The sequence below is a fragment of the Trematomus bernacchii genome, unplaced genomic scaffold, assembly GCF_902827165.1.
Source record: "Trematomus bernacchii unplaced genomic scaffold, fTreBer1.1, whole genome shotgun sequence".
NCBI lineage: Eukaryota > Metazoa > Chordata > Actinopteri > Perciformes > Nototheniidae > Trematomus > Trematomus bernacchii.
Window position 1 is genome coordinate 1,170,334 of NW_022987625.1, and position 14,728 is coordinate 1,185,061.

Consider the following 14,728-nt stretch of genomic DNA (forward strand, 5'->3'; position numbering starts at 1 on the left):
GAATAACATATAGTTGGAATGCTGTATCAGCATTCCCACTAAATTAAAATGACCACCTCAAGGTTATATGCAATGAAACTGGTCATGTTCAGTTAACATCCATATCTCTCCAAATGTCATCAGTTTATTATTTTATCCTATTAGAATTTTTTGTGAGGTCAGTGAGCTTTTACACATCTTATGAAAATCCCTCTAGGTGTACTGACTGAGGAACGGACAAACAAGAGTAAACAAAGAGAACTGAAGTGAATAACTGAAATCACTGTTGGACCTGTCTTACAGATGGGTAAGGCAGCAGGCTTCCACCAGATTTCAGGTCAGGTGTACATTTAAAAAACACACACATATACACCAATCAGCCATAACATTATGACCACCTGCCTAATATTGTGTAGGTCCCAAAACAGCTCTGATCCGTCGAGGCATGGCCTCCACTAACCCTCTGAAGGTGTGCTGTGGTATCTGGTCCCAGGTCCTTTAAGTCCTGTAATGGCGCATTTCCACTGCAGGGCCAGGGTATAGTTAGGCCAGGCTCACTTTGCTGCGTTTCCATTACAGTTTAGTAGCTGGGGCAGTAACTATGGTAACGCAGTGTAGGCGGAGCCGTGAAAAAAAACGGGCCGGGTTTGGCACGGCACCCTTAAACCTTGCTAAGCGCTGCAGTGGAAATGCGCCATAAGTTGCGATCCATGGATCAAACTTGTTTATGGGGGGGTGCAGAGCACGCTCGTGAATTGTTTGGACATATGTTTAGGTAGGTGGTACGAGTCAAATTAGCATCCACATGAATGGCAGGACCCAATGTTTCCCAGCAGAATATTGCCCAGAGCATCACACTGTTTCTGCCAGCTTGCCTTCTTCCCATAGTGCACCCTGGTGCCATGTCTTTCCCAGGAGAGCAACGCACCCGACCATACACATGATGTAAAATAAAACGTGATTCATCAGACCAGGCCACCTTCTTCCATTGATCCGCGGTCCAGTTCTGATGCTCTCGTGCCTATTGTAGGCGCCTGGTGTTCTGACAGCTTTCTAACAGAACCAGCATTAACTGTTTAAGCAATTTGAGCTACAGTAGCTCTTCGGTTGGATCGGACCACACGGGCCAGCCTTCGCTCTCCACGTGCAACATATTCCACCCACTGACAGGTGCCATTGTAACGAGATAATCAATGTTCTTCCCTTCACTTGTCAGTGGTCATAATGTTATGGCTGATCGGTTTAGATACACAACGTTAGTACACACCTTCCTCTTCAGCTGGATCAGCTTCTCTGGTTTCCTCTTCACAGGCAGACTGTCACCAGGACTTCCTGTTACCATAAAAAATCATTACAGTATTGCAGCTGTGCAGTCAGTCCCCAACTACTTTTACTGCTTACATTATAATGTGTAACTGGTTGTGTGCGAATGTGTGTTGCCTTCACCATGTCCATTACTCTCCCCTAGTCTCCACAGCTCCAAATGATCGTGGAACTGGAAGAGCAGCAGTCCTGCTTTCTTTGCACAACAAACCAGGCTTCTCTACAGGGAACACACAGAGGTTAGCAGGTCGTCATGGAAACATTGGCCTTTAAGATGCCCCCTATACAGTGCATTCCAAAAATACTCACTTTCTTTTTCACAGTTTGTTATATTGCAGATTTATGCTAAAATCTTTTTCATTCATTTTTCCCTCATCAGCTGATCTAGCTAAATGTTTTCAAATGTAGCTATATCAGCTCTGAGTCCTGGTGAAAGCCTTTCCGAATGAAAGGGTAGAAACATCTTAAATATTATGATGGGAGGCACCTGTGCTACATTCCAAATGTCAGAGAGAACAGTCTGAATAATAATGCCACTGTGATACTTCAGTTTATATTAAATCAATTTGCAAAAAAAGTGTTTTAATTTGTAACCTTGTAATCACCATGTATTGAATGCATAATCAATTAGCAACAGTTAAAGCATATAGCTGCAACATAACAAGGTGATGAACCGTGCTTACATGTGGGAAAGCAATTTTGCGCAGTGCTGACTCCTGGGTGTTCTTCTCCACCTTGTCCAAAAGGGGGCGCACTACCAGTTGGGTGTCCATACCTGACAAAACATTACCATATTCTTTCATATCAGCAGATCACAATAAAGTAATACTGAAAAATCTGAACTTACACCAACATGATAAGTCTCTGTGTTGGTTTGTTCATGATTTGATGGCATTATGCAGAGGTTAGGAGAGGTTCAACTCCTCTGGATGAAGCACTCATGGGGTTAAACTGAAATAATTGAAAGGATGTGATGATGCCTTTGCATTCAAATAATATTGGACATAACTTTTAATATCATACACTTTGCCTTGGATAACACTGCCAAGTTGGTTAACGTAAACAAAAACAAAAAAGCACTGACCTCCAGAAACCACAGCTGTGTCGGTGTGAGCGAGCCCCCTCACATCATGGGAGTGGTTTTTAAAGGTCCTTGTTCGGACCCATTCCTTAGCCTGCTGGCCAACATTAGAGGAGAGGAACTGAAACTGGACCACCGTGCCCTCTGATGTCCCGGCTACCACGCTGCTCTCGTCCTGTGAATTATGTGGACAGTTGTACGTTACTGGATCTATGGGCTGTGCAATAACACTGCCTCAGATCAGGGGTTTATGAATGTTCTAATTATTGGTTGCACACTTACCTGGGAAGAAGACAGGGCCAGAACGTCCCACTTGGTGACTAGGTGGGTTCTGACCAGAGTCCCTGTGAGTCCATCCCAGACCTGGACCTTTCCTGCCGAGTCACCGCTGATGATAGTGTGATCAGACAGGAAGGCGATGCTCCAAACCACCACCTCTCTACTCTTTGATGCTCCGACTCCTCTCTCCACCAGCAGTCTGTGTGTGGCACGGCCTGACGTGGCAGTAGAAAACAAACAGTTAACAAACATGAATCTTAAATTATGCTAATAACTCCCGGATGGAATGTATCTACTGACCCGACTCAGCATCAAAGATTTTTATCATGTCCATCATGCCAGCAGCTATCAGTGTACCAGAGGGATGCCAGCAGAGAGAGATAATACGACCTAGAAGATCACAGGAAACAAAATGTCACCAAGTCAAAGAAAGGGTTAAAAATAAAAACAATGGTTTTAAGTTAAAAAATGTTCTTAGAATTAATGTCTCATTTGTCATTTGATCATAACTTGTCAAATCAAGCAGCTCAATCATTGTGTTATTATTCAAGCTAGGGATGTCCCAATACATGTCAACTGTAAGCTACATTTTTTGCATGGATTTCATTAATAATTTGACTAATGGTGTTTCTGAGTAAAACACCTGGATTGAGAAATAGTTCAATATTGCACATTACATTTTTGCGAATAACACTAATTATTTCAAAAAATGTAAATGTAATCACAGGCCTTTTGTTATTAGGTTAGCTATGATACAGGGTAAATGTGTGATAACATTGCTGGACACTGTCCAATGTAAGCGTATCTATATATTTATACAACTGCCAGTTGAAGAGCAGAAATACCTCTGGGTCAGTTTGAATCTTACCCTTTTGCCTGTCGAGGTTTCTTTGAAACTGAATCCTCTCTTCCAGTATTTCAAATATTTTCACTGTCCCGTCTTCACAACCAACCTGATTAGAAAACATTCAGTCAATTTATTATCGACTTCGAGAAAGGTCACCACGCTGGGCGGAAGAATATTAGCATCAGGAGTAGAATAGAGTGATCCACAAGTTGCTGACTGACCGCGAGCAGTGTTCCCTGGCTGTTGCTGCTGATGCTCCAGATTGGTCCTCCATAGGCCTCCACTGTGTACCTGGGTCTCAGGTTCTCCAGGTCATACTCTGTGATCTCTCCATTCAGCCCGGCACTGAACAGGCGCTGGCCCAGCCAACACAGGGCCTCCGCAGCCCGGCCGTCCTGCCCTGGGATGACCTGTGGATCAACATCAAAACATGTTGAAAGCGCATGGAAAGAAAAGTGGAACTGAAGCTTTCTTTAAAACACCACCGGCTGCCTAATTTCATTCATTCAAGACAGTTTGAATGTTAGTGCTGTTCAGTTGTTAGGGGCAGAAGTAAGCCTTTCCAGACAGAGTGGGTCCTGTAGGAAAGTCCTTTTAAATTGTCTATTGTTTTTACTATATGGTTGTTATTGCCTTATTCTTGTTTATTTTTACCTTTTATTTGTGTTTTACTTATTTTATTTGAAGATTGTAATACCTGAACACACTCCTGCTACTGTAACTAAATAATTTCCCAATTTGGGATCAAATAAAGTACCTATCTCTCTATCTTTATAGTTTGTGAGCAGAGTTGTGTTTTTTTGTATTTTATTTATTTCTCTGGACAAAACTTGGGGCTGGAGGGAAAGCTGTATTTTAGTGCAGGTTACCTTCTCTTGGAAGTAGTTGTCCGCGAAGTTGAAGATCTCCAGAGCTCCATCAGCCCGGGCCACAGCCAGCCGCTCCGTGCGGGGATTAAACGCCATGGCTCGGATAGCAGTGGGCATGTAGTCGAAGAAGCGAACACGGTGCACCTTGAACTCAGCCATTTTACTTTGAGGAAAAACGCAAGAGGAAGACTGTTACAGCTAGGCACGCGACAGCAAAACAGAACCGTAGAGCTGTCCGTTACCACACACACACACCTCCCAGGGTGACACACTGTCAGTATATATAAATAAAGCTCAGTTTAACAGTCATAACTCATAATAACATAATAATAATAGAACAATTACCTGCTGTTTATCCTCACAGTGTCTACACTTTCTTAGCTGTGAACTCCACGCTGGAAAACATCCGCAGCCACGTTGTGAACCTATGAACCGGAAATGAATTTGACAAACACACTGCACAAACCGGAACGACGTCATCACACTGACAGCAGGAAACCGGTGGCGGGAAATACTAGTAGACTATGAAGCACATACTGTAAACGTTTCTGTATAAACACAGCGTTCTGAATGCTATTGTTGGTTATTGTTCTCGTATAGTTACTGCTGTGTTGGGCACTTTTAATGCCTCGGTAACGTGTCGGTCTGTTTCATCCTGTTCGTGTTGCAGCACGGTGTCCGCTCTCTAACAGCACGATGGTTCAGATAGTCATAAGGTAAGATACACTGCATGTGTTCAGCCTAAAGGTTTGTGTATACCGCCTGGAGGAGTCCCTGGGTGGAGGAAGTACTCAGATAGTGTAGTACCAGAGTGTAGGAATACTCTGTTACAAGTAAAAGTCCTGCACTCAAAAGGTTACTCAAGTAAAAGTACACAAGTGTTATCATCAAAATTGACTTAAAGTATCTAAAGTAAAAGTAGTCATGGTGCAGATTGGTTCATTTCAGAATAATATATATGATATGTTTTATAATGATTGATCATTAAAGTGTCCTCAAAGCTGGTAAAGGTGCAGCTAGTTTGAATGACTCTGTATTCAAACAGGCAGGGTAGCTTGTGAATTTACTCCAGGTGGAACTAAAGTCTGATTTAACACTTGATTATATTTCACATCATTTATCCACATCTATAAAGTAACTAACATTTATTAAATAAATAAATAGAGTAAAAGTACACTACTAACCTCTGATTTGTAGTGGAGTAGAAGTAAACAGTAGCAACACATTGAAATACTCAGTTCAAGTACACGTACTATAGTAAATGTACTTTACACCACTGATCATTTGTAATAGAAGAGTAACGGTGCTGTGAATGAGATATAGCACACATAAACACGTTTATGGAGAATGTAGGGAGTGAACCAGAGTGATGTAACTAAGTATATTTACTAAGTACTCAGCTTAGTTACTTTACTTTAGCACATTTATACTTCTATTTCACTACATCTCAGAGGGAAGCGTTGCACTTCCTATTGAGCAACATTTATGAGTGATTTTTAGATTAAAGTTTTGTAAAAGCTTCTTGTCCAGTGAAAACCGTGTACCTGTGTTTAACCCTGATAGGTGAAGGTGTTTGTCGTTTGTATTGACAAAAGTCTTCTCTTTCTCGCTGAAAAACATTTAGTATCCTCTTGGATCCGGTGGAAAATGCATCTTCACAAGTTGACTTTAGGTAGTGCTTCTCACAGGACAGCAACAGAGCTACATACATATTAATATCATGTATTGCTGTAGATTTACCAGTATATAAATGAGTTGAACCGAACCTTAAAAACTCCTACATCAGGAAAACTCAACAACATACACATGAATGCTGCAGAAATATTAATCACAAAGTAAATCAGAGAAAGTTTTACTGCGCAATCACTACTTTTACTATTCATACTTTAAGTGAATTTGGATGATAATACTTACATACTTTTACTTATGTAGGGTTGATAATGCAGGACTCTGACATGTGGTGGAGGATATCTCATGTGTATAACGAAGTCCTTCAGTTGATGTGAGGCTGTGTTGGTGCTCTTGCAGATCCAGTGTGGATGGCAGCAGTCCTGCTGAATGGCTGCTGGTGGAGCTGCAGGGAGAGATGTTCTCCAGACACAATTCTGCTCTGGCAGGGAATGTGATGGGAGACCTGCTCTACACCAGAGAGGTGAACACGGTACCGCACACTGCTGCTATCAAAGGCAAACTTAGTTTTAGAGTTACAAACAAATCAGGCTCATTCAACAACAATCATAATAATAATATGTGATATTTGTATCATGTATATTCATAACTCTTTCTCCAGTGCTCAGAGACACCTCTAAAGTTCATAAAGAAAGTAAAGAATGACATACATAATGCGCTATCTGCAAAGATTATACAATTCTCTTGTTAAATTAATTGCCAACTATTTTGATAATCTTTTTTTAAATAGGTAAGTTCGGTTGTGCCTTCTACATGTCTTCTCTCAGTTGCGACATTGTTTCACTCTCCACCTGCCTCCAGAGAGTATCTTGTCCCGTGTCTCCAGCTACGTCTCCAAGTCTTTTACTAGCGACTTCTCCTCAACCCCTGTGAAAACAGTCATGGTGTTAAGGAAAGATGTGAAGGAGAATTCATCAGGACTTGTAAAGAGAGACACTGGTCAACGTTATTACGATGCGTCAGCAGCTGTGGGAAAACTACACTTTTAGGGTAGAGGGACTTAGGCCTAGGCTCCACGGGAACGAAAACGGGTTGTATCCGCATATTTCTCATGCGTATAGCCCTTTAAGCTACACGACGCCGTAACGGAACGATAGAGACGGACCCTGCAAACGACAACGGGTCCAAAGGTGGATAGATCTGGGAACGGAGCGCTCTGGGGGGTCCAACGGCTCCGTGTGGTAGCCTATACGGTCATCATTTTCTGATAATGACGACTCAATAGCCCCGCCTCTCCCCACCTCTGCTGCTCACCCCCGCAAAAGTACACTGCACACTGAATTCAGATTATTTATCTTTATCTCGATATGGACATAAACGCGAGTGAAGTCTAATCTGACAGGACGGAGACACGCAGCTCCTCCTGCTGTGATGCAGCGGGAGGAAAACACACACTTCAAGTCAGATCATCACCCTTAGCTATTTTAATTACCTCTCAAACTACCTAAACTAGTTATAAATATGTTTATTTTTACTGTCGAGTCATCATTACTGGATCAGCTGCTGCATGAGACAGACACTGACGCTGTCAGAAGAGAGGAAAAAGAGACAGGCTCCGTGTATTTTATTATTATATATTATTATATATAGTCGTTATTCATTTGTTTTAAAGCTCAATAAATAACAAAGAAGACCTTTGACCGGCACTTTTATAATTTTGTCCGGAAGATTTAAACTTTAACACACGTTGACCGGCGAAAAACTCTGCCCGGATCCCTCGGCCCCCCCCGCGGAGAATAAACAGAAGTGCAGCCATGACAACCATTCTTCTTCGCTGCTTTTGTGGAGGAAGTTGCTGCTTTTGTGGAGGAAGTTACAGCGCCACGTACAGGCTCGGCATATGTACTGCAGCTTTTCCAGCGGTTGGATCTAAACGGAGCTGTCTCGTGTGAACAGACACTATCCGGTGTATATTGCGTGTGGACGGAAGGTTTTTGGCGTTTGCGTTTGCGTTAATCCTATGCGTTTTGCCGTATGCGTTCCCGTGGAGCCTGGGCCTAAAAGCGTATCCAGATACTTTCTCCTGTGCGTCCTAATCACATATGTGTTACGTTGTTTCATGCTGGCCTTTATAAATGTGTACAACAGTGAAAAATACATTACTTCACAACATTTGAACTAAAACAAAAAATGGGAAAGGGAAACTAAATGTTTGCTCACACTGCTGTCCACTCATATTAAATGATATGAATTCCATTAAATAGGATTGTTAAAAACGATTTGAATAAATCATCTAAATAAAGAATATCTACTACTGTGCATATTATCACTCAAACGTGTGGAATTAAAAAAACGTAAAGCTTAAAGGTGGGGTAGGTAAGTTTGAGAAACCGGCTCGAGATACACTTTGTTATATTCCATGGAATGTTTTTATTTATTTAATTGTTTATTTGAACCGGGACAGTGCACATTAATGAACATTTTAAACAAAATAATGTTTTTAAATGTAAATGAGCCGGATTTGAGCTTTGAGCTAGTTTCCATCCGTAGTCCCGTCACATACAACATTTATGAACATAACATTTATATACATGGCAAACAGAAATACATGATATGCAGAAAGAGCATGAGCAGCATGTACGCCACAAGGCGGTACAATGTAGCAGCTACGACATATAAAGTGCAGGAGAGGATAAAAGAGCTACCTAAAGTGCAAAAAAAGAGCTACCTAAAGTGCAAGAAGAGATACCCCTGTGTTAAAGGGCAGTTAGCGGTGATTACACGTCTGTTTGTTTCTTAACCATTCTTTGAGTTGTCCTTTAAAACTATTGAGAGTGAAACAATCCCGTATCTCAGTTGGGAGGCTGTTCCACAAAGAGCTGCCTTTAAGAGGACATTTTGTCCAAAGGTGGTCCGTCTGCGGTGGACCTCACAGTCTCCTCTGGTTTCTGACCTAGTGCAGCGTCCAGTGTGTTTTTTGTGGATGAATTCCCCTAAGGAAGGGGGGGGGGGGGGGGGGGCAGTCCATGTAAACATTTATAAATAAAACACATACTTTTAAAAGACTTCAAATGGTCAAAACTCAAGAAATTGTGTTTATCAAGGATGGTGCAGTGGTGATATGAATAAGGCTTTCTGTCAAACACCTTGATAGCTCTCTTGTACAGCTGTTCTATAGGTTTCAGGTTTGTGGCACAAGCAAACAACCAGTTTGTAAAACAGTATTCAATGTGGGATAGAATCATACAGTGGAGGTATGACTTTGCAGCATTGACAGTTAAGAAAGGTCTAATTTGTTTAAAATGTTGCAAGTTGAATTTAACGGTGTTGGATACTTTCTTAATATGTTTCTTAAAAGTCAAATTCGAGTCCAGTATGACTCCAAGATACTTGAAGTGGGGGACTGGTTCTAATTCTGCTCCGTTTAAAAACACGTTGGATCCTTCCATTTTGACTGGTCGTTTACTGAACATCATGCATACTGTTTTTTTTGCATTTAACTGTAAGCAAATGTTGTTCAGCCAGTGTTGAACCTTGTCCAAAGCATTAGAGAGACATGATGAGATCATTTAAGTGTTTTTCCCATGTACAAAGATGACCGCATCATCGGCATACATTTGCACATTCAACTCAGGACATACATTAGGCATACAGAGAAAACAGTAATGGTCCAAGAATGGAACCTTGTGGAACCCCAACAGGGTTCCACAAGGTAGGGGGATTTGGCTCCGACCAAAACACACTGTTTTCTGTTTGATAAGTAAGATTTAACCCACTGTATTAAATCTGCCGAAAAATTTAAATGAGTCAGCTTTGTAAGGAGCACTTGGTGGTCAACAGTGTCAAAAGCCTTCCTGAGATCAAGGAAGACAGCACCTACATATGGGCTCCAACATACATTTAACCTTTTCCACAAAGACACAGTTAGCTGAGTGGTGAGCACGGAAACCAAACTGCAATGGGTGGAGTGGAGCGAAACCTTTGTCTAAATGGTTGGTGATTAGTTTTGACACCCATTTCTCAGCTATCTTAGAGACGCAGTGGAGGATGCTGATTGGTCTGTAATTGGACATTATTGCCTTATCCCCAGATTTAAAAATTGGTGTCACCGTGGCCACCTTCCAGGACGATGGAACTTCCCTCGTGCTGATAGAATGATTTACTAGCATACTAATTGGTTTTATTAGACTGTCAATATGTGTCTTTATAAAGTTGGTGTCTAAATCATCTGCATCCCTAGCCTTAGAACCTCTTAACCCTAAGATTATATTTTTTACCTCCAGGTCAAAAACGGGGTGTGTATCCACAGTCGGGCTAGGTGAGATGTCAGATGGCGGGAAGAGCTTTGTAATGTCCAGAGCAGAGTTCCCGTTAGAATATTTTTTTGCCGGTCAACATGTCCGTTAAAGTTGAAATCTTCCGGACAAAATTAGATAAGTGCCGGTTAAAGGTCTTCTTTGTTATTTATTGAGCTTTAAAACAAATTGATATGATTCGACATTAAACAAACTAATTATAGTAGATTAACTACATTATTCAAAAGTGTACAGTAATTTACAAAAACGCGGGAATAATAAACGGAGCGCTCTCTCCTTCTCCTGACAGCCCGTCAGTATCATGCAGCTCGCGGATCCAGTAATGAGTGACCCGACAGTAAAACTAAACATATCTATAACTAGTTTAGGTAGTTTGAGAGGTAATTAAAATAGCTACGTGTGATTTTCTAACCTGAAGTGTGTTTTGCTCTGCTCGCCGCTGCAGGGGATCATGCAGAGCTGCGTGTCGACTCGTCAGCAGCAGCCGATCTCTCTCTCCTGTCAGATTAGACTTTACTCGCATTTATGTCCATATCGATCAGATCTAGCTAGTTCTAGCTAATGATATGACTACCTGCTTGTTAAAAGACACCTAAACAATAAGCGTCGCTATGCAACCGGATGAGGCCACAAAGTATAGCGCAGCATTATGCATTTGTTTACATGCCCACCGGAACCCCGAGGCATTACCAACAGATCAACGCACAATCAACCCATACAGGACATCTCTTTCTCCACATTAAGTGTTAGACATTAGAATTGACAATTTTTGTCTGTCACATACTCTTTTGTCTGTCACATACTATTCTTGTCTGTCACATAAGTGGCGCAACTGATGCGGTATTGCGCTAAGGGAAAATTATTTTGACCGGACATTTTGACCGGAGAGATTTAGATTTGCCGGACTTCAGCATATTTTACCGGTCATTGTCCGGTAATTACCGGCTAACGGGAACTCTGGTCCAGAGCACTATTTATGAAATACTCATTTAGAGAGCTGGCCAACACTGCAGGGTCTTTTATCAGGGCATCATCGATTTTTTATTCTAGAGCATTATTATTTTCCTGTTTCTTATGTTTACCTAATAGTTTATTTAGGATTTGCCAAAAGTTTTTACTGTTACCTTTCGCACCTTCAATTATATTGCTGAAGAAGTTAGCTTTGGCCTGTCTTATTGTTTGTGTTACCTTGTTACGAGCATGAGTGCATTTCTGTCTATCAGTGGATAGTCCGGATTTTAAGCTCTGCTTTAAGTTGGTCTCTAGATTTCATTAGATTCCTGCATTGTAGATTCAGCCAGGGAAGATGATGTCCCTTCCTGTCCCTAAGGCACCCTCTTCTTGAAAAGGAAGACATTGCATCGTTAATTTTAGATATAAACAGATTACTGTTTTCACCAATGTCTTCAGAGGAGAGAGTGTCCCCCCAATCAATCATTTTCACTGCCTCCATAAAACGTTGTTGCAGGTTTTTGGGGATGAAGCGAGATCCCAAGGCAGGGGTTTTAGGTGTGGCCATTAACCTTTTTGTGTGAGTTTCCTGGCAAAAATAACAAGATTATGGTCAGAAAGACCAGTCAGTAAGTTGTAGGTTTTAACTATTCTGTCAGCTTTGTTTGTAAATAATAAATCTATCATAGTCTTGGAGGTTTTGGTTATTCTAGTCGGTTGATCCATTAGTTGTATTAAGTTGTGTTTATCAGTGATCCGTTTTAAGCTTTTTCTATTTTGTTTGTCATTCCAGTTGATATGAAAGTTTCCTAGAATAATTAGCTCTTTGTTGGAGTCATAGAAATCCAACCTTGGTTGTCGATACAGGCAAATCATGGTGGTCAATATTAGCTGGGAGTGCAATCTCCCTACAAGTAAAGGTGTTCCTCACATAAAGCAACACACCCCCTCCTTTTCCCTTCAGTATGTCCTTCCTAAACACATTATATCCTGACATAGATACAATAGAAGATGGTGACGAATGTTTTAGCCAAGATTCAGATATTCCCAAACAGTCAATATTGGACTCAAGGAGGAGATGTTCTAGTTTCATGTTTATTGCAGATGCTGCGGAAATGTAAATGTACACTGAATAGTCCCTTCCTCTTGCACCGAGGATCCCACACTATTTTAGCTTGATTCACTGTTTGAAACATTTTTGTGCAACAGTGTTTTTTAAATACAGGATTTCTAGGCTTTACCTCTGTGCCGTTTATGACAGTGGAGCAGTCAAAGCTAGTGTTTTATGGATGTCTGCCGCTAGGCTGCTAGCCATCGGCGCTGCAGTCCTCCGATGGTGTTAAGGCCCAGACACACCAGGCCGAAATCGGCCGTCTTCGGTTGTCTGGCGACGAAGCGTGCCCTGTCGCCCAAAGACTTTGGTGTGTCCCGAACCCTCGGCCGTGACACGCCTTTGGCCTTTCACGGTCGACACACGGCCGATTCAACATGTTGAATCGGCCGTGTGTCGGACACAAGCTATCGGGCCAAGAAACCACTCTGATCAGCTGTTCAGCTAGCAAATGAGAAGCGAAACGGAAGTGAGGGACGTAAACAAACGATTTAAGAAGGCACAGGACAGCAGCTAAACCCCAGCAGGTGATACTGTTTGAAGATCTAAGTTGTAAGCTTTACTCTAATAAATAACCACATGCGTTAATAATTTACAGTAAATAAAACAACAAACTAGTTTCTCTTTTTTTATTTATAGTCATTTTTTATTTAATTTTCTTAGGCCCAACCTCGAAATATACAAGGAGATTGTAGTGCTTGTCTTTTTTCAAGCATATATTGCAAACACTTATCTCAGCATATCCATTGTGAAGTTTTGATGCATTTGTGTTTCTTCTGTGATGTTCAACTGAATTTATTATTATCACATTATCACTAAAAGTTGAAACTAGTCCTGGCTCTTAATGCTGCTGTCTTTCTTCCTCCCTCCACCAGGGGGTGCCAGTGCTCATTGTAGGGCACCATATTCTTTATGGGAAGCAGGTGAAACTGGAAAAACCCTTTGCTGTACTCACCAAGCATTCGAGCCATTTGCAGGACAGCCAGGGTTGCCGTGACAGCGACAATGAAAACAATGATGTCCCACAGTTACCCATGGAAACCAAGCAGCCAGGAGCCCCCTCCACCTCCTACTGCGTGACCGCGCTCATCAAACGGAAGCTGATCTTCAAGACGCGGCCCAAACCCATCATCACCAACGTCCCCAAGAAGCTCTAGTGGGACTGCAGCGCCTCCTCACGGGGTCAGAGGTCACCTGATCCATCTGACCGTCAGAGGTCATTGCCCTCTGATATCATGCAGTGTGATTACATATGTGTTGTACAACTGATCCATCCTGTAAACCTTTAAACCAGAACTGGTTCCAACGAGAGACTTTAATGACGCCTCTTTCCAGTATGAATAAATATTGTATTATATATGTTATATTATATTCATTTCATTTCAAACCTTTATTTATCCAGGTGTATCCCATTGAGATAATTGATCTCTTTTTCAAGGGAGACCTGAGGCCTGTACTACGAAGCTGGTTCAACTTAACCTGGATATGTTGGAGTTAGCCGGTTGGCCTAAGCCAAAACATACGCGCTGGCGCTAAGCTGTACTACGATGCCGGTTATCAAGTGGATCGCTCAAGCCAGCAGTGTCCTATCTAGTGCGCGTTCACATGAAAGGGGTGGTATTTGGAGCATTCGACCAATCTCAAACACGGACAACCGTACTGACAGCGCAGCGTCATACTTCCTGAATGAAAAGTGAACTTTAATATTAGTCAAATATGAAGAAGTTAAACTTTAAACATCCATGACTTAAACACTTTATCCAGGATAAAAGCCACATAGCTGCACCTGCAAGGTGAATACAGCTGGTAAAAGAAAAAGTGTTTGAATGCGTACATTAACAGGTTTATGAAATCACTGCCCCGTCCAAGACACGATCTGACTTTAATTGCATTTGACTCGAGTGTTTCGTCAACTTAATGTGTTGCTTAAAATAATACTTCTGCATACAGTATGTGACACTGTGAGTGTTGCACGGCCAGATACGGCTCAGCTGACTCAGATAAGGAAATATATGATACATTATGATGCGATATGATATGAATGATAATGGCACACATCGACGTCTGCACTCACAGTGCCGCGGACTGTACTTAATGTTACTCTGATCCGGTTACTTATGTCGTGGCAGATATTTAAGTAAGCTTTCTTAACGCTAATGTTATAATAGTCAGATTGCTCTGAAGATGGGAGGGGATATTGTATTAATTTTCACGTTCACACAGTCAGTTGATTTTGGCCGGCTGTCTTTCCTGCAACGGCAGTTTTTCTGTATTTCCTCTATCCTGTAATATGAATTGATAGCTTTAAACTCCGCACACGGAGCTCTGATTGGTCAGCAGGCG

At 41.7% G+C, this 14,728-nt stretch overlaps 2 protein-coding genes across 3 annotated transcripts in view; one reads left to right on the forward strand and one right to left on the reverse strand.

Moving 5' to 3' along the window:
- LOC117484402 (U3 small nucleolar RNA-associated protein 4 homolog) overlaps nt 1–4,844 on the reverse strand; it is a 25,472-nt gene extending 20,628 nt beyond the window's left edge. Inside the window, exons 1-10 of the mRNA XM_034132865.1 lie at nt 4,724–4,844; nt 4,379–4,541; nt 3,731–3,919; nt 3,531–3,615; nt 2,963–3,052; nt 2,666–2,877; nt 2,387–2,558; nt 1,986–2,077; nt 1,426–1,522; nt 1,247–1,311 (exon numbers count right to left, since the gene is read on the reverse strand). Coding sequence (XP_033988756.1) covers nt 1,247–1,311; nt 1,426–1,522; nt 1,986–2,077; nt 2,387–2,558; nt 2,666–2,877; nt 2,963–3,052; nt 3,531–3,615; nt 3,731–3,919; nt 4,379–4,537 — 1,161 coding nt within the window. The 5' untranslated portion in view covers nt 4,538–4,541; nt 4,724–4,844. The remainder of the gene's footprint in view (nt 1–1,246; nt 1,312–1,425; nt 1,523–1,985; nt 2,078–2,386; nt 2,559–2,665; nt 2,878–2,962; nt 3,053–3,530; nt 3,616–3,730; nt 3,920–4,378; nt 4,542–4,723) is intronic.
- Nucleotides 4,834–13,749, forward strand: chtf8 (CTF8, chromosome transmission fidelity factor 8 homolog (S. cerevisiae)). 2 transcript variants are annotated; one of them, XM_034132870.1, is made up of 3 exons: nt 4,834–5,094; nt 6,407–6,539; nt 13,261–13,749. In XM_034132870.1, the coding sequence occupies exons 1-3, from the start codon at nt 5,075–5,077 to the stop codon at nt 13,540–13,542; spliced, it is 435 nt and encodes a 144-aa protein (XP_033988761.1). In that variant the 5' UTR covers nt 4,834–5,074; the 3' UTR covers nt 13,543–13,749. The 2 variants fall into 2 exon arrangements, with proteins under 2 accessions (XP_033988761.1, XP_033988762.1); XM_034132871.1 differs by having other exon boundaries at nt 6,407–6,530.
- Nucleotides 13,750–14,728: the final 979 nt, after the last annotated feature.

Excerpts from the sequence above, each read along its gene's own strand:
- chtf8 (XM_034132870.1), top strand. The coding sequence starts at position 5,075 with ATGGTTCAGATAGTCATAAG. Across the intron at positions 5,095-6,406 it reads ATGGTTCAGATAGTCATAAG|ATCCAGTGTGGATGGCAGCA; the intron begins GTAAGATACACT and ends GTGCTCTTGCAG. Across the intron at positions 6,540-13,260 it reads ACACCAGAGAGGTGAACACG|GGGGTGCCAGTGCTCATTGT; the intron begins GTACCGCACACT and ends TCCCTCCACCAG.